Genomic DNA, 18,826 nt, shown 5'->3' on the forward strand with positions numbered 1-18,826 from the left:
TGGGATAGATAGAAGAGGTAAAGGGCTGATAAAGAAGGAATCTGATAGGAGAGGAGAGTGCAGAACTGAAGCAAGGTGGTGGGCAGGTGTAGGAACAGGAAGTCAAATTGAAATTCGTAGCCATCAGGAGATCCTGGCTGTTGCAGAGCAAAGCTACTCGATGAAGCAGTCACCCAATCTGTGTCAGATCTCATTGATGTAGAAGTGGCCACAGAGGGAGCACCAGATACGGTAGGGGCAACCCCAGCAGACTTGTAGGAGAAGCATTGCCTCCCCTGGAAGGATTGTTTAGGGGAATGAATGATGGTGAGGGGGGGGGATGTCCCACTTACTACAGTTGCAGGGATAAGTGGTGGAGGGAGATCTGCATGGAGGGGCAAGATCACAAGGAAGTCCTGTAGAAAAGTGCAGAAGGTGGTAATGGGGAGAGGGGAAGATCTGCCTGGTGGTAGGATCCCATTGGAGATGGAAGAATTTGTGGAGAATGATGTGCTGGATATAGAGGGTTGTGGGGTGGTAGGTGAGGGCAAGGTGAATCCTATCCCTGTTATGTCAAGGCGGGGGGGGGTTGAGGAAAAGGGCAAGGGTTGATGTGCGGGAAATGAAGGAGACGAGGTGAATGGGAAATATGTGTAACTCATTTGGGGAAAAGAATTTAACTGTTTTACAGGATGGTGAAATCACAAACAAAGGTGAGCATGTGGAGATAGAGATTAAAATAATTAAGAAAGAAAGGCTTCGCAATGCCGGTACCAAAGCATAATAGCTCTGGAAGAAGCTTGGTTTCAAGCAATGATCTTTCTTGGAACAATTATGAGTCCTGAAAAAAAAAACTTCTGTCAAAAGAATAGATGTTTTTGTTTTATGTTTCACTGTAATTTTAAACCCCTAAATGCAAATATCGTCAACAAGCAAGCAGCACTCCTGATGTCTGACAGTCCAACACAAAATTTGCATAAGGCAATCCACTGTCTTCCCCAGTAGTGTTCAGACTTGCCACATGACTTCAGACAGCTTTGCTCATGAATTGTTCTTGTTGGTGATTCGATCACTAAGCTGACTGGGTATCAAACCATAAAAGGAGATTTTGTTTTCAGAGAGACCTTCTTGGATTTTCGAATCTATACTTCTGCTCCCTAAATTTTGACTAAGCATTACTTTTCATGACTGTCATTACGTCTCCAATTACGTTTCAGTGTATCATGAGTGTTTTTCTTGTGCATTGACACTTCCTTTTACATGAGAGATTCTAACTTTTAGCAGTTATAAACTTGATTTTTTAAGTAAAGGAATGTTCTTACTGAAGGAGTACCTGTCTACAATGGAACTGTATAGTGCTTTATTAGACCTTGGGCATTTTTCAAGTACTTATGCATAAAGTAAGGTAGGGCAGTGGATATCTAAAAATGTCATTTCTACAATGTATTTTGATGGTTTAATTTAAATATACTGACATATTTTGGTAAAATAATACTTAATGGTTTAATTTGTGCGCTCCAGTCTAGTTAGCAAGTGATTTTAAACATTGTCTGTTTGCAAGCTAGCACTTGCAAAAGCGAAGAGGTGATTGAAGCATTGTTAAATTATTGCATATCCAATAACAGTTTTCCAGTTTTTTAAACCAACTTTGAAGCATCCTCCTGGACCAGCATTTGATTTTTTTAAAAGAGCAGATTATCTTATGAGTTTTCACTGGGCAATGACGGCTTGTTATCACAGTTCGTGACATGAGTACACCCACAGGCTCTTGCCAACTCCACCCCACAGAGCCCATCTCATGTAGCTGTAGCTGTCTGCTCGGATCCTCCTAATTGCTCTTAAAACTGCACCCCCAAATGGACCTTAAATGTCAGATTGCGGAACTATTTCTATTGCATCTATAAAAGTTGGCTTTGTTAGTAAGTAAAGCATTGAAGACACTTAAACATCTTCCATAAAAGCAGCAATGTTTCTTGTCCAAAGTACATTTCATTATTTGCCACAATTAAATTACTATGTTCTATTTCTTAGTATTTAATTCTGTGATTCCTGCCATTTTTAGTGCAAAACCATTTAGTATAAATTGAACCTCGAAAAAACTGCAAATGCTAGAAATTTGAAATGTAAATAGAATATACTGAAGACACTGAACCAGCAAAGAACTACTGTGAAAAGGGAGGCAGTTAACATTTCAGGTATTTACAAAGGCTGGTACTTTAAGTATAATTTGATATTGTATGGTTGTTCAGCTTTCAATATTTCAGTTCAGAAATAAGGCAGAAGTGAAACCTGTCTGGTGTTCAATCACATAGTTTTTCCATGTTAGCTTGCTTATAGGCTGTACAATGCAACTTTCATAATTAATCCCACTGCACTATTGTTAAGCAACACACATAAAGGTTGCTGGTGAACGCAGTAGGCCAGGCAGCATCTCTAGGAAGAGGTACAGTCGACGTTTTGGGCCGAGACCCTTCGTCAGGACTAACCTTGTGTTTGCACAATCGTTACGGACTGTTTTCAGATTTCAGATTGTAAATCAATGTCATTCAAATTTTAGCAGCAGTGGATTTCCATATTTAATTGATTGCAACACTAGAAACCTGATGGTAGTGTATTTCTTAGTGGTTGTTCTGAGAAAGTGCGTTAGCTCTCCCCTATTAGTATCCCATTCCCTCCCTAAAATTTTTATGATCTGAGGAACATGTGACATTGTGACATCCTAACTCAATTACTTGATAATTTGTGCCTTCAATGATTGGTTCTGTGTTCAGTTCTGAAATAAATTTCTTTTCACATTGTTCTCCATATTTCTGACGATAAATGCTGAAACTTCTCATTTCTCCTCTGATTTGCGTAAGGTACTTAATATTGTTGTATCTCATCAGCCTTAGTACTTTGACTCCCTCGTGCTGTTTGATCAACCTCACTTTGCCTCTTTCGAGGGAATTGTTAGCATAATAAATTACGATTTTGCTTTTTCCTTGGTTACTCTCTCTCCGTTCTTGCCCACCAGGCTGGGCTTTGTAGTGAGTTCATGTCTGTTACAGTTCTGCGCACATCAACTGCTCTGCCAGGGTGAACCTTTGTTGGAATATGACATTGTATGATACTTAAATAAATAATGAACTGAACAATGATTCATAGTTAAATTTTAACAACCTTGCAAAACTTGTTTCATCAAAGATTCCATGAGAGCCCATGTGGCTATCTCATATGTGCCATTAGAGGCCAGATGGTATGAGGAATGAATGAGTGATTGATACTGTTACTTCTGAAAGTGCATTCCAATAGGTATGAACAGAATGAAAGCCTCTTATCTGATACCAGATCTTTGTCTATTTCAAACATACAGCCTCTATGAGGAGTTTGTGTTCTGTAACTAGACTAAATGACCTTCCTCATATAGAATGATGAAATATCTTTACCTGAAAAGTAATTCATTGTTCTACTTCTGCCTGTGTATAATTTCATTCCCTTTTGTTTGAATGCAGGATGCAAATTTCTCCTGGCCATGACCTAAGGTGTGGCTGATAACCATACTAAAAGGCATCATGTATGAGCTTCAATATTCTTGTGTCGTAATGTGCTAATAACAGTTCCTGCTTTTGTTAAGTTTACACAAATCATATGTGTTCTGTTGGATCTTGTTCCAGCTCTATTTTACATTATTATCGGGCAGCTGGAACAATAAGGTTCACTGCATTGCTAAATCTGGTAAAAAAAAAATGTGGCATTAGTCTCTATCATAACTTAAAAAGAAAATCAAATGTTGGAAATCCAAGATAAACATAGAAAATACCAGAAATAGTCTTCAAGTCCACCATATGTGTGGGATGAGGAATAGAAGTAACGTTACAGATGCAGATGCAATAATCAGAAATGGAAAGATACAAAAGAAATGATTAAGATGTGTGGAGAGTGAGAGGAGGAATGTCACTGATGGGGATTAGCTGTAAAGAAGGTATTTGGTTAAAAAAATGAATGGAAGCAGTAGGAATTGAGAACATAGACAAAACAATGTAGGAATTGTAAAATACAGAATATTCCCAACAGAGCAGGCTGGGCTTTTCCTCCACTTTCAGAGGGGGAGAAAAGAGAATGAGTTTAAACCCTCCACAATTGTTCCGGCAAACCTACCCGCAAGGACAATGGTCCCTGTCCTTTTTGTACAGGTTGTACATTTCCCAGGAGAGATCCCAATGACCCAGAAATCAGAAACGCTGCCCACTGCACCACTTCCTCAGCCACTCATTCATCTGTACTATCATCCTATTCCTGCTTTGACGAGGTTGTTGTACTGGGATTAATCCAGAGATTACTACATTATCTCTATACCCTAATTCCCTATACTCAGTGCCCAGGACCTCTTCCCCCTTTCTACATGTTTGTCATTGGTGCCAATGTGCACCATGACCACTGGCTGCTTCCCCCTCCCTCTTGAGAGTCTCTTGCAGCCACTCTGAGACATCCTGGACCCTAGCACCTGGGAGGCAACCTGGCTTCTCTTTCGCAGCCAGAGGATCCGCTCTCCGTCTTCCTATCGGGTCCGCTATCACTATCACTCTGCTTGACTCGTCCTTCCTCAGAGCCGACCACCCATCCCTGCCATTCATTCCCTTCCAGTTCCAAGAACCACTTTCCCTTGCGGCTTTCCATTGGGTGATGTGACACTTAACCTTTCACTTCTTTCCTCCATCCAAGGGCACAAACAGTCTTTGTAGGTGAAGCAGCAATTCACTTGTACATCATCCATTCCGCTGCACTGCACTCCATGCTCGTAATGTAGTTTGTTCTACGCTGGGTAAACCAAATGCAGATCGGGCAACCAGTTTAGGCTTCACTAGTACTACGTCCTCAAGGGAGATGCTGCGCTTCCTGTGACCTACCAGCTTAACTTCCCATCCCACACCCGTTCTGACCTTTCTCTTTGTGACCTGCATTGTTGCAATGAGGCCAAACGCAAGCTTGAGGGACAGCCTCTCACCTTCTACCTGGACACATTCTAGCCATCTGAACTCTGCAACTTCAGGTAATTCAATTTCTGCCCATATTAGTTGTCCATATATAATGGTTACTCAGCTTATTTGTTTTTCCTCAATTTCAAGTGACTTACAAAGTAACCCAAAAGGTGAGACCTGGCATCAATGTTTCCTCCTCAGATACTGACCGACACTCTTGAGTTTTCCCAGCATACTGTGTTTCATTCCAGGTTCCAGTATCTACAATCTTGTTTATCTTCTGGGTTGCTGAGGTCAACTCAATTCAATGCCATTTGAGGCAAACCACTCCCTCACCCTCCCTACAATTTAATGAGCTTCTGTTCTCTCTTGGTTCTGCTGAAGGGAATTGAGTCTGAAACGTAGTTCTGTTTTTCCTTGCACAGATGTGACCTGAGTTGCAGGGTGTTTCCTCACCCCAGAAGGATACTTTGGTCACTTTACTTTTGCAGCAGCTTTTACCATGACCCTGACAATTTGTTAAGCGTTGGTGTATATTTTTAGTCCCAGGCAGAGAACTTCTCGTTGAGTTTTGCAGTATAGTGATGTCATCATTTAAGACCTTGTTTGGAAGCAGACTGAAGCAAGAGCGAATTCAGATGGTTAAATTTGAAGCAAAAACAATGCTGGAAGAACTCGAGGGGTCAAGCAAGTGCTGCTTGACCCAATGAGTTCTTCCAGCATTCTGTTTTCTGCTTTAAGATGTAAGAGTTCTTTCCTCAGTGAAAGTGGCAATATGAGTATCATCCTAGTTACATAGACAGGGGATCTCTTTTTCTCAGGATCTTGTCCATTATTGAGAATAACATTTTCTTCCTGACATATTAACTCTGTAGGTGATACAACAATAAACGAGATCATATTTTTATGAAGAAGTAATGTTTTATAGAGTATCGTCACATTACAATTGTAAAACCTTGGCAGTCACCAATTCTGCATAAGTATCTTGCAATGTCACTAATGGGTACTGTTTGTAATTGGCTACCTGTTTGTAGCTCACTTGAAAGTCTTTACATAGCTTACCTCTCTGGTCAGCCTTGGGTACTACAACAGTTGGAGTTGCCCTTTAATAGTGAATTTTAAAAACTTCATCAAAAGGGACATCAAAAAGGCCTTTGAGCCTCTTTTACAATTCAACTAGATCATGGCTGATCTTATCCTCGCTACCATTTCCCTGCCTTACTCATTGCTTGATTCATGTTGATCTCTGTTTTAAATACGCTCAATAACTGAACTTCCATTGGATTCTCAGGGTCATACAGAACAGAAAAAGTCACTTCAGACCACTGATTCTGTGTCAACCATCAATACCCATTTTTACCAGCCTTGAACTAGTCCCATTTTATTCCCTCCACATTCCCATCAACACCCTATCTACTCTATAGCCACAATCTGCCACTCACCTACCCCGAATAGAGGCAATTTACCATGGCCCATTAACTGATGAACCCTCACATCTTTGTGTTGCAGAAGGCAAACCAGAGCATTTGGCTCTCCTTTTACTTCTTCGCTTTTCCGCACCTGTCTATTCACCTCCCTCTCGTGCAGCTCTTTCCTCCCTTTCTCGCACGATCTACTCTCCTCTCTTATCAGATTCCTCCTTCTTCAGCCCTTTTTACCTCTTCTTCCTATCACCTCCCAGCTTCTTACTTCATTCCCTCTCCCACCCACCCACCGCCCCATCCACCTGGTTTCATCTATCACCTGTCATCTTGTATGCCTTCCCTTCCCCCCACCTTATTCCAGTCCTGATGAAGGGTCTCGGCCTGGAATGTCAATGGTTTATTCCTCTCCATAGACACATTTTGTGCGTGTTGCTCTGGATTTCCCGCCTCTGCAGAATCTCTTGTGTTTTATGATTTGCTTCTGCACTACGGCTCTGCTGCATCAAACTCTCCTGTGCTTTCTCCAGTTATAAACATCTGGTTTTCACACTACCTCTGTCTGCAGTTGCCTTTTATGTTGCTGTTGCAAAGTGTTTAGACACAGGGCTTCTGAATCACCATCATGTGGGTGCATTTTTTCTTCTCTGAATGTAGAGTTCTGATTTTCCAGCAAAATAACTTGACATCGTCTTTGGAATTTTGTAGTCCCGGTCACTTCTAAATCATGCGTTTTCTTTTTCTTCAGGCGTTGCTACATTTTATTTGTTCATTTTCTCCTGGTCTTTATTAACCTCGTGGCCAATAGTAATGTATTGTGAAATAGTGCGTATATAATTATTGTTGACCTGGTGAGTACTGCAGTAGATAAATCTGAGCTGACATGGTATTTAAAAACATGGGAAATACTCTAAAAGACTAACACAAGAAAGTCTGCAGATGCAACACACACACACACACACACACACAAAATGCTGGAGGAACTCAGCAGGTCAGACAGTATCTATGGAAAAGAATGAACAGTTGATGTTTTGGGCCGAGACCCTTCTTCAGGACCGAGAAGGAAGGGGGAAGATGCCAGAATAAAATGGTGGGGGGAGGGGAACGCCTACCTGGAAGGTGATAGGTGAAGCGGAGTGGGAGGGGAAAGGTCATGAAAGAATCTGATAGGAGAGGAGGGTGGACCACAGGAGAAAGGGAGGGAGGAGGGGACCTGGGGGAAAGTAATAGGCAGGTAAGAAGAAGTAAAAGGTCAGAATGGGGAATAGAGGAAGGGGAGGGCAGAGAAATTTGTTTACCAGAAGGAGAAAATGTAAAAAGAGTAACAAACATTTCACATGCACCATGGTCTCATTACATCACATGTATGTACTTGTGTACAAAAATGGCAAGCTTGTGTATTCAGATTGGAGTGTTGTATGTTTTTGGAATGATTTTTAATTTTCAAGGCCATTGGGGTAGATTCCACCTTGCATAATCTGCCTATCTGCATTAAATAATGAATCGTTCTAAAAGCACCACCAAAGAATGCTACAAATAAATCAAAACATAGATTTATTTATTGTTTTGGAGAGATGATGTTATGATGGTGAAATTTTAGAAGCCAGAAGCAACAACTTCAGCATTTTCCCTAATCCATTCTCATAATTGTAACTTACTGGCCTGACATTTCTAGCCCATGATTATGGTGAGCTGCCTCTTATGAGCTCATTACCGTTCACGTTAGCTGGTTACCAGAACCTGAAAATAATTCATGCTTCCTGGTGCTGCCTTTATGCCCTTCTTAGGCAGAAGCTGAAAATGCTCCAGTTCCCCCTGCAGCCCCCCTCCCCCCCCCACCGGTACTCAAACCTCTCAGCACTTACTCAATCCATTTTTATGCCTTCCAGACTGCGGAGAACCTATTGTAAATCTCCAGGCTGTGTTCTGATTTTGCTTCTGTAGTTACTGCATTTGTATTCGTTAGCATTCCCATTGACTGCGAAGGCTTCTCTGAGTTGGCAGCTTGCCAGTTTGAAATAATGAATTTGCAATCTCAGTGTGAAGTTGTTTGTTTATTCATCAATATCAATTTGACGTTAATAAATGTACATCTGTTGTAGTGCAAACTCAACAGTTTTAGAAATGATTATTTTTCTTTTTTTTCCAAATGTATGTATTATTTATACCTTAATGATTTGAATAAAAAGAATAGGGAAAAATGAATGCTTTAGTTTTCTGATAGAATATCTTATTGGTCACTGATATTGTAATAATGCACATTCTACATCATTTGAGTGCTTTCACAGTAGTTTTCAGTCTTAACCAATTATTCCGGGCTTGGTCCAGACATCAGGCATTTGTTCGGTACAGGAACTTCTTAACAGTCTGTAGCCCCTATTATTGATTTTGTTTGATCAGTCTTTCTTGGTGCAGACCCACCGTTACACTTTACGTACTTCAATAAGTTGTGATCTCTTGATGTAAGAACATGCCTGGAAGACAGATTAATTGCTGCAGCATCTGAAGGATTGTTCGAAGTTCAAAGTACATTTATTATCAAAGTATGCATACAATATGCAACCTTGAGATTCATCTTCTTGCAGACAGCCACAAAACAAAGAAACATCATAGAACCCACACAATAAATTCTGTTAAGCATCGACTGTGCAATACAAAGAACAAATTGTGTAAGCAATTGAGAAAAAGCAAACCAAAAAAGCACACAGAACATGAACCGAAGAATCTCTGAAAGTGAGTCTACAAACAGGGAGCTAGTTCAGCGCTGCAGCTGATCCAATGTGCGAATAGGTGCAGGCCACAGCCACAGAGCCAGTTCAGCGCTGACAAGTGCCAATGGTTGCAGGCCACAACTGCAGTGTCAGTTCAGCACTAAGGCAAGTGCTAATGGTTTCAGGTGACAGCCACAAAGCCAGTTCAGCGCTAAGGTGAGTAAAGCCTCATGGAACATAGAACAGTACAGCTCGTTACAGGCCCTTTGGCCCACAATGTTATGCCGACCCTCAAACCCTGCCTCCCATATAACCCCCCCACCTTAAATTCCTCCATATACCAGTCTAGTAGTCTCCTAAACTTCACTAGTGTATCTGCCTCCACCACTGACTCAGGCAGTGCATTCCATGCACCAACCACTCTCTGAGTAAAAAACCTTCCTCTAATATCTCCCTTGAACTTCCCACCCCTTACCTTAAAGCCATGTCCTCTTGTATTGAGCAGTGGTGCCCTGGGGAAGGGGTGCTGGCTATCCACTCTATCTATTCCTCTTATTATCTTGTACACCTCTATCATGTCTCTTCTCATCCTCCTCCTTTCCAAAGAGTAAAGCCCTAGCTCACCGAGCAGTGAGCTGAACACTGGTTCGTCCTTCGCCCTTGGGCTTGATGCTTGATGTTTTAAATCTGGCTCAGTGCTTAAATTGGCTAAATATCAGTTCAGTTTTTGCCCTTGGGCCTGGGCCCCACTGCTTCAATCCAGCCCAACATCCAGTTCAGCAATGGCTGCTGCAGCTGTACCCGCAATCTTGAAAGTCCAGTTCGGCAAATCCTCCAGGTCGTACAGACGCTTCAAAAGCACAACTCCCAAAAACAAATTACAGGCTACGGATTGCAGTGATCATAGTCTAGAAAAAGTGGAATTGGTAGAATTGTTGGTAGCTTTGTTTGGTCTGCAAAGTGTCACCGTACCTTGCCAGCACCATCTGATCAGCAGATAAAGTAATTGACCCAATTTCTTCATTATCCAAGCTGTCAATTTTAACAGTAAAGATGTAAGCATGCTCAATGCCAACTGCCCTATTTTGAGTATTCAGTGTTTACATTAACGAATACTTCACCATACTTACCTTGTTGCAAATAATTAATCCTTTATACTGTGCATTCGATATCATCACCCCTTTGGTCATTTTAATCTCTCCTGCCTTCTGCCCTATCATATACCCTTGACTTTTTCCTTTTGTCTCCCCCCTCTCCTCCAACCACCGTCAGTCTTCAATGCATCTTAAAAGTTGCTTTATTGCTAACTTTTCCTGGTCCTGAGATCAACTAATCAGGAATAGTTAACACTTTTTCTGTCTCTATAGGTGTTTTCTAATTTGAGTGTTTCCGGTATTTGTTTTTGGAATAGTTTAAATGTTTCAGTGCAGTAAGCAGGTAAAGGCGTTAAGGAGTGAACACCTCTTAAATAGGTTTAATTGTGACATCATTCTCACACTAATGTAGTTAACTCTTTATTCTTCAATAAACTAACATTATTCACTCAGGGCATGAGGATCAGCAATAAAACCACGGCTAAAGCAATGAAAGCTCGTCAGTGTGGCTCAGGTAAATTACTGTTGAGTAAATTATTTGTTATAACCATTGTTATTCAGAACTGGATGCCTTTCCCTCGTTGCAAAGGGTGATGTTGCAATGTGATAGATTATAGACTTTTATGGAATTCCATGCAAACTTTATTCAAACTTTAACACAAACTCTATTTGTGCTTTCAAAATCTTAATTTTAATTAATCTATGATGAAGTAAAATTTGTTTTTTTGAAAGCGAATGGTCTTTTGTTTTTATGAAGAACATTATTACCGTAGTGCGGCAAAGTCTTCCTGAAGGCAGAGGCACATCTGTCTAAAATTTCTTATTCAGCTTTATTAAATTTCCCTTAACAGGGACCTTAAGGATGTCAGAGTTGGGTGAGGGGGGCGTAGTGGGGATAAACTCACACTACCTATTAAATGCTCCCAATGGTGTGAGACTTAAATAGCCCGTGACAACCAAGTCCAGCTCCTGGCCTTCACATGTGACTTGGCTACTAAGCCAGGCGAAGCCGATTCTACTGACAGGAGAAGGGGCAATCCATGTTCCTTGCTCCTTAAAACTAGTTGCTTCAGGAAAATGGGGCTCGTCAGCCGTGGTTAGCTCATCCAAGAGAAGGAAACTCCGATATCAAAACCTCCACTACCTTGGGGAAAGCTTCAGGAGTAGACCCAGAGGAAAAATCCAGAGCTAGAGCCCCTAAGGCAGTCCTATGTTGAGTTCAACGCTGACTGGCAGCTCCTGTGCCGCCGCTGCTGCCAAACTCTATTGGTCTCTGCCGTTCCTTTGAATTCATCTGCTGTGCTGAGAGGGGTAGTAGCTTGCTCTCTATATTGTAGTGCCCTGACTTGTGTGTCACGTGTATGGCTAGAATGCAACATCCATGGTTGGCCTCGACCAATGGAGGTAAGTATAGTGCAAAGGTCTGTGTATTTCTTTGCCCTTTCTGCCTGATGATATCATTACTTGGTTAAATGATGAATCTGGTTTTATTGATTCTCGCAACACACATCAAAGTTGCTGGTGGACGCAGCAGGCCAGGCAGCATCTCTAGGAAGAGGTACAGTCGATGTTTCGGGGCGAGACCCTTCGTCGGGACTGACTGAAGGAAGAGCTAGTAAGAGATTTGAAAGTGGGAGGGGGAGATCCAAAATGATAGGAGAAGATAGGAGAGGGAGGGATGGCGCCAAGAGCTGGACAGGTGATTGGCAAAAGGGATATGAGAGGATCATGGGACAGGAGGTCCAGGGAGAAGGAAAGGGGGAACCCAGCGGATGGGCAAGGTGTATAGTCAGAGGGACAAAAAGGAGAGTAAGAGAAAGAATGTGTGTATATAAATAACGGATGGGGTGCGAGGGGGAGGTGGGGCATTAGCGGAAGTTAGAGAAGTCGATGTTCATGCCATCAGGTTGGAGGCTACCCAGACGGAATATAAGGTGTTGTTCCTCCAACCTGAGTGTGGCTTCATCTTTACAGTAGAGGAGACTGTGGAGAGACATATCAGAATGGGAATGGGATGTGGAATTAAAATGTGTGGTCACATCCCTTTCTCATTCTGATATGTCTATCCATGGCCTCCTCTACTGCAAAGATGAAGCCACACTCAGGCTGGAGGAACAACACCTTATATTCCGTCTGGGTAGCCTCCAACCTGATGGCATGAACATTGACTTCTCTAACTTACGCTGATGCCCCACCTCCCCCTCACACCCCATCCATTATTTATTTATATACACACTTTCTTTCTCCCTCACTCCTTTTTCTCCATCTGACTATACCTCTTGCCCATGCTCTGGGTCCCCCCCCCCCCTTTTCCTTCTCCCTGGGCCTCCTGTCCCATGATCCTCTCATATCCCTTTTGCCAATCAACTGTCCAGCTGTCGGCTCCATCCGCCACCTCCCCCCCCCCCCCCAATCTTCTCCTATCATTTTGGATCTCCCCCTCCCCCTCCCACTTTCAAATCTCTTACTAGCTCTTCTTTCAGTTAGTCCTAACGAAGGGTCTCGGCCCGAAACGTCGACTGTACCTCTTCCTAGAGATGCTGCCTGGCCTGCTGCGTTCACCAGCAACTTTGATGTGTGTTGCTTGAATTTCCAGCATCTGCAGAATTCCTCATGTTTGCGTTTATTGATTCTCATTTGCTTTGAACTATTTCTTATAGTGTGTATGAATGTACCTCAGGGAGTGATCTGCTCACAGCCTGTAGCATTACCATTTCAGAACCATTTGCATTTGCATTACTTTGTTCGATTTTATACTTTTATGAATGTTTGTGACTTTATTGGTATCCTTGCTGAATTAATGAACAATGTACCATGGTATGCGGAGAATTTAACATATTGAGCCATTACGCAAATGCAAATATTTTGAATAACTTAGATAGTGGATAACTGACGTGTATCATCTCAAAGCCATTGTAGAACATTTGTTTGCATTGATGATTTCACATTTGTTTTTCATCTATTACAGATTTCCTAGTTCAGGTGGAACATATTTTTCTGAATTATCTTCACTTTCTTTTTTTTTCTGCCAATCACAGACTTTGCAATGCATGTTGGAGTCCCTTCAGTCTGAGCTTGACATGCAAAGGTTCTTGATGAAAATTGAATTGTCTCAGAGAGTTAGTACCTTGATCTCTTTCTTTTCCACAGTGAACTGTGCTTATTCCTCTTGATTGATAGGCCAGAGCTTTGTGCAGCATCTCAACTAATGCAAGTTTGACTGGCACATTTTGCACTGGAACTGGCTCTACTTGCCTGAGTGGATCTGTTGATAACTGCTAATTGTTGAAATAAATTGGAACCCTTGATTTTTAAAACTGATTTTAAAACAATGGCATGGCATGTATTGTTACTCTAACCTGCACTGGTTTGAAAATTTTGGTTTGTATCTGTGATGTCTTGAACAACTGTTCCAAATGGGGTCTGAGCATTTGTCAACATAGAAATTTTCCATGATGATTCCTGTTAATTAGGTACTAGTACCAAAGATGCAGGTGATCTTCACTACACCTGTACAATATCTTGTCAGTATACCCTTATCTATCATAAAATGGATTTGAGATAGTTCAGTTTATGATTGAATGCTTGTGAAGATTATTCTGCTCTCTGTTTTGGCATTTATTCATTTACTAACTGGAATGGTGTGACTCAATGACAAGTGTGGCTCAAGAATTCCAAAAGGCTCCTTTTGTAACAATTCTCAAACTGTTGAGGAGCATGTGAGTTCTTTGAGGATATTCGCTTCTCTTAGCAGCAGTATTTTTGCAATGATTTTAAAATATCTCAATGTTCTTCGGTTATTTGTCCCTCATAGTATTTAAAAAGTAACTATTCAAAAAGTCAATTTAATTATCATACAGCTACCTTCAAATCCTTATTGCAATTGAAACCCATATTTGCAATCTGCAATTCTGATTTTGAACTACTGCATTTTATTTCATAGACATTTTGATTTAACCTCTTGGACTCAGGTGACCACAGAAAAAATTTGATTGATTAACATTTTGTCAAGTGTTAGAAAAGAGATTTATAATTGGATTCATGAGTTCCTGATGTTTACAGCAATGACTTGCGTCAGTTTTAAAATACGCCACTAATCTTTGGCTTAAATTAGGTGTAATAAATAAATCTAGCTTCTGACCTGAATGCAAATTAGGAATCTTATCCACACTGAGATAAATGGTCTTGCCTGGAATTTCCATGGGAGTTCTCTTGATATTGTTTAGAAACCCTGATGAAACGTCATTAACACTGTTCGTGCGATTTCTGCGTAGTTTTGAACAAAGTTATTGCAAGAGATAGATAAAAATCAGTTTCCGTATGATAAATCTGAAAAACAGGTTTGAGCCCGAAATGCTGGTCTGTGCAACAATAACAAGAAGTTGATTAATACAATTCAGTTGATTAATTAAAATGTCATTAGACAATTAAAGGTCCAGGTAAAAATGAGCAGGGTATCTGCTCAGAAATCTAATAAAATATTGCTTTCCAAGATCACCTGCCCACATATGGTAATAGTTATTTATAGTATAAAGGAAATATAAAATGTGAAACATATACAGTATGTTGTAGATATATTGGTACTCCTCAACCGGAGGTTTGTAGAAGCAGGGCTCTTGACTTAGTAAGTTCTACCGTATATATTCCAAAAACCCATAGGCCCATAAGAGATAGTAGCAGATTTAGGACAATTGGTCCATTGAGACTGCTCCAACATGTCATTCTGGTTGATCCATTTTCCATCTTAACCTCATTTTCCTGCCTTCTACCCATAACCTTCCATGCCTTGACTAATCAAGAACCTATCAACCTCTGCTTTAAATATACCCAATGACCTGGTCTCCACAGCTACCTGTGGCAAAGAATTCCACATGTTCACCACCCTCTGGCTAAAGAAATTCGTCCTTATATACATTCTAAGTCGATTTCCATCTATTCTGAGGCTGTGCCATCTGGTCCTAGACACCCCCCCCCCCCACTTGAGCAAACACCCTTTCCACATTGACTCTAGAGCTTTCAACATTCAATAGATTTCAATGAGATCTTCTCCATTCTTCTAAATTCCAGCGAGTACAGGCACCTCAAATGATCCTCAAATGATCACAGTTTCATTCCCAGAATCATTTTTGTGAACCTAGTCTGAACTATCTCCAATGTCAGCACATCCTTTCCTGGGAAAGGGGCCCAAAACTACTCTCAATACTCCCAAGTGCGGAATCACCAGTGCCTTACAAAGACTCAAGATTACATCCTTGCTTTTATATTCTAGGCCCCTCGAAATGAATGCGACTAGTGCATTTGCCTTCCTCACCACCGACTCAACCTCCAAGTTAACCTTTAGGGACTCCTGCATGAGGACTCCCAAGTCCCTTTGCACCTCTGAGTTTTGAATTTTTTGACTGTTCTGACAGCTTTTGTTCCTTCTACCAATGTGCATGCTCATACACTTCCCAACACTTTGCCCAATCTCCTAATCTGTCTCCATACTTCTGCAGCCTCCCTGCTTCCTCAACACTACCTCCCCCTCCACCTATCTTCATATCATCCGCATACTTGGTCACAAAGTCACGAAATCATTGTCCAAGTCACTGACATATAACTTAAAAACAAGCAGTCCCAATATCGGCTCGTATGGAGCACCCGCTAGTCACAGGCAACCAACAAGAAAAATCTCGCTTTATTCCTACTCTTGGCCTCCTGTCAATCAGCCAGTGTTCTGTCGATGCTAGTTTCTTTCCTATAATACCATGGTCTCTTACCTTGTTTGCAGCCTCATGTGCGGCATCTTGTTAAAGGCCTTCTGAAAATCCAAGTAAACAACGACTACTGACTCTACTTTGTCTATTCTGCTTGTTATTTCCTCAAGAATTCCAACAGATTTATAAGGCTACATTTTCCTTTAAAGAAACTATGTGGACTTTGGCCTATTTTATCATGTACCTCCTAGTACCCTGAGATCTCATCCTTATCAATCGATTCCAACATCTTCCCAACCACTGAGGTCAGGCTAACTAGCCTAAAATTTTCTTTCTTCTGCCTCTCTGCCTTCTTGAAAAGTAGAGTGGCATTTGCAGTTTTCCAGTCCTCTGGAACCATCCCAGAATCTAGTGATTCTTCTAAGATTATTACCAATGTCTCTACAGTCTCTTCAGCTACCTTTTTCAGAACCATGGGGTGTAGTCCATCTGGTCCAAGTAACTTCTCTACCTTCAGACCTATCAGCTTGCCAAATACCTTCTCCCTGGTAATAGCAAATGCACTCACTTCTGCCCTCTGATACACTCAAACTTCTGGCATACTGCTCATGTCTTCCACAGTCAAAGAGGATGAAAAATACTCATTTAGTTTATCCCCCATTTCCTTGTCCCCCGTTAGTACCTCTCCAGCATCACTTTCCAGCAGTCTGATATCCACTCATGCCTCTATTTAAATCTTCATATATCTGAAAAAACTTTTGGAGTCTTCTTTGATATTATTGGCTAGCTTACATTCATATTTAATCTTTTCACCCCTTATGGCTTTTATAGTTTCCCAATGCTCTAACTTCCCACTATTTTTTGCTCTATGATATTCTTCTACTTTTATGCTGTTTTTGACTTCCCTTGTCAGCTACTGTTGCATTACGAATTCTTCCTTGCGATGTATCCTGTTTCTTCTGAGTTTGTCCCAGAAATTCCAGCCATTGCTGTTTTGCTATCATTCTTGCTAGTGTCTTTTCCTCATCAACTTTGGCCAGCTCCTCTCTCATGCCTCCACAATCCTCTTTTGTCCATTGTAATACGGATACATCTGACTTTAGATTCTCCCTCTCAAATTGCAGGGTGAAGTCCATCATATTATGATCACTGTCTCCTAAGGTTTCCTTTACCTTAAGCTCCCTAATAAAATATGGTTCATTATACCACACCCATTTCAGTATAGCCTTTTCCTTAGTGGGCTCAACCACAAGCTGCTCTGAAAAAAGCCATCTTGTAGGCATTCTACAAATCCTGTCTTGGAATCCAGCACCAACCTAATTTTCCCAATCAACCTGCATATTGAAATCTCCCATTATCATTTTAATATCGTCCTTTTGATATGTTTTTTCTATCTCCCATTTTAATTTGTAGCCTACATCCAGGCTACTGTACAGAAGCCTGTATATAACTCCTATCAAGGTATTTTATCCTTGTAGTTTCTTAACACTACCCACAAGGGTTCTACATCTTCCAATCCTGTCATTTCTTTGTAAGTTTTTCTTTTCATTTTTACCAACAGAGCCACCCTTCCCCCTCTGCCTACTTGCCTGTCCTTTTGCTACAATATGTATCCTTGGATGTTAAGCTCCAACTATGATCTCCTTTCAGCCATGACTCAGTGATGTCCACAACATACCATCTGGATGTCTCTTTCCATTTCAAATGGAGACAGAGGAATTTAGGAACATGTACTGATCCTGCTCCCACATCCCTTCATTTCCATGTTCTTCGCTATAGTTGGAAAATATTCCTGTTGTAATCTTTTCCATTTTGTCTAACTTATCTGAGGCAGATGAGAAGCCGAAAGGTGATGGAAAAGTAAGAAATAATTACAGTCTGTTGTACAACTTGCAAGCCTCCTTTTTACCAGGTTTTCTTATGAGATGCCTGAATGTAATGTAGCTGATCATTCTGAGTGAAAGAATAGCCCAGAGTTGCTTAGGGATATTGTACATCATTTTGTCCTGTTCTTTGCTTGGATTTGAGATTCTTTTATGGCTAATACAATTCATCCAAAACAGTGAAAAATTCAACATCAGTGACTAATTGATTATGTGATTAAAGCCTAAAGATCTTTTTACAGACACAATATGTACCTTTGCTAATCAGGTGGCTGTAGTACTTCTGCAGTTTATCATGCAGATTATTATTGTGTAAAGCCAGAGGTTAACCTCCACCGGAATGAGTTTTGCTGCAAGTAAATTAACGCAATGTGCTGCACCTTCTGAGAATGCATGGTGTAAACAGATTGTGCTTGCTTAGCTTCCAAGTTTGTCTTATGGTTACAGAAGTATCTTTAATGAACTAACTTGTCCTAATTTTAAAGAAGAATCCTGTTTTCCTTCTTGCAGAGCAGAAGCCCAAAGCATTTAAGAACTTCCCAGCCTGGTGTCGGGGAGCAGGCTGAGCACCTCTCAGTTGCATCTGCGGATTCCTTTGAAGCAATGGCAGAGCCAGAAGCATCGCATCTTTTTAACCGAGGGACCCGCTTGCGTGCCAGCCTCCCAGTTGTTCGATCAACCAATCAGACAAAGGACCGATCATTGGGTAAGATAGACTTTGCACTTCCACTGTATTGCACTCTCATTTTCATTTACCTTTTCACCCATGATGAATTATCCACTACAGAAGAGTCAACCAGATCCCTGAGTTGGTCTTGGCAGCTGAGAATCTTGTTTTGAATATTTCATTCTCTCTGTTACATACATCCTAGGCTAATGCTAAATAAACTGAAGAAAATGTTCTTTTATCCCCTTATGTAATTCAGATTCCAATCTCTCTACAGAGCAAGTGCCAGAACAACATTGTTGCTTCACCACCAACTGAGAAATTCTGTAAAGTCTGCAATTCTGCTTTATAATAGATTGTAAATAGAAATGCCAAAGAATTTCATTTTTTGTGCACTTTGAAAGTTAACAAGGTTGC

At 41.0% G+C, this 18,826-nt stretch overlaps 1 protein-coding gene across 12 annotated transcripts in view; it reads left to right on the forward strand.

The window, feature by feature from the left end:
* The window catches only part of LOC140195483 (sickle tail protein), a 696,918-nt gene that overhangs the window by 471,944 nt on the left and 206,148 nt on the right, over window positions 1-18,826 (forward strand). For 11 of the 12 annotated variants that reach the window (XM_072253835.1, XM_072253840.1, XM_072253833.1 and 8 more), the window contains one exon: window positions 18,253-18,448. In XM_072253835.1, coding sequence (XP_072109936.1) covers window positions 18,253-18,448 — 196 coding nt within the window. The remainder of the gene's footprint in view (window positions 1-18,252; window positions 18,449-18,826) is intronic. The other variant, XM_072253838.1, reaches the window with a different exon arrangement.

The sequence above is a fragment of the Mobula birostris genome, chromosome 3 (genome assembly GCF_030028105.1).
Source record: "Mobula birostris isolate sMobBir1 chromosome 3, sMobBir1.hap1, whole genome shotgun sequence".
Classification (NCBI taxonomy): domain Eukaryota; kingdom Metazoa; phylum Chordata; class Chondrichthyes; order Myliobatiformes; family Myliobatidae; genus Mobula; species Mobula birostris.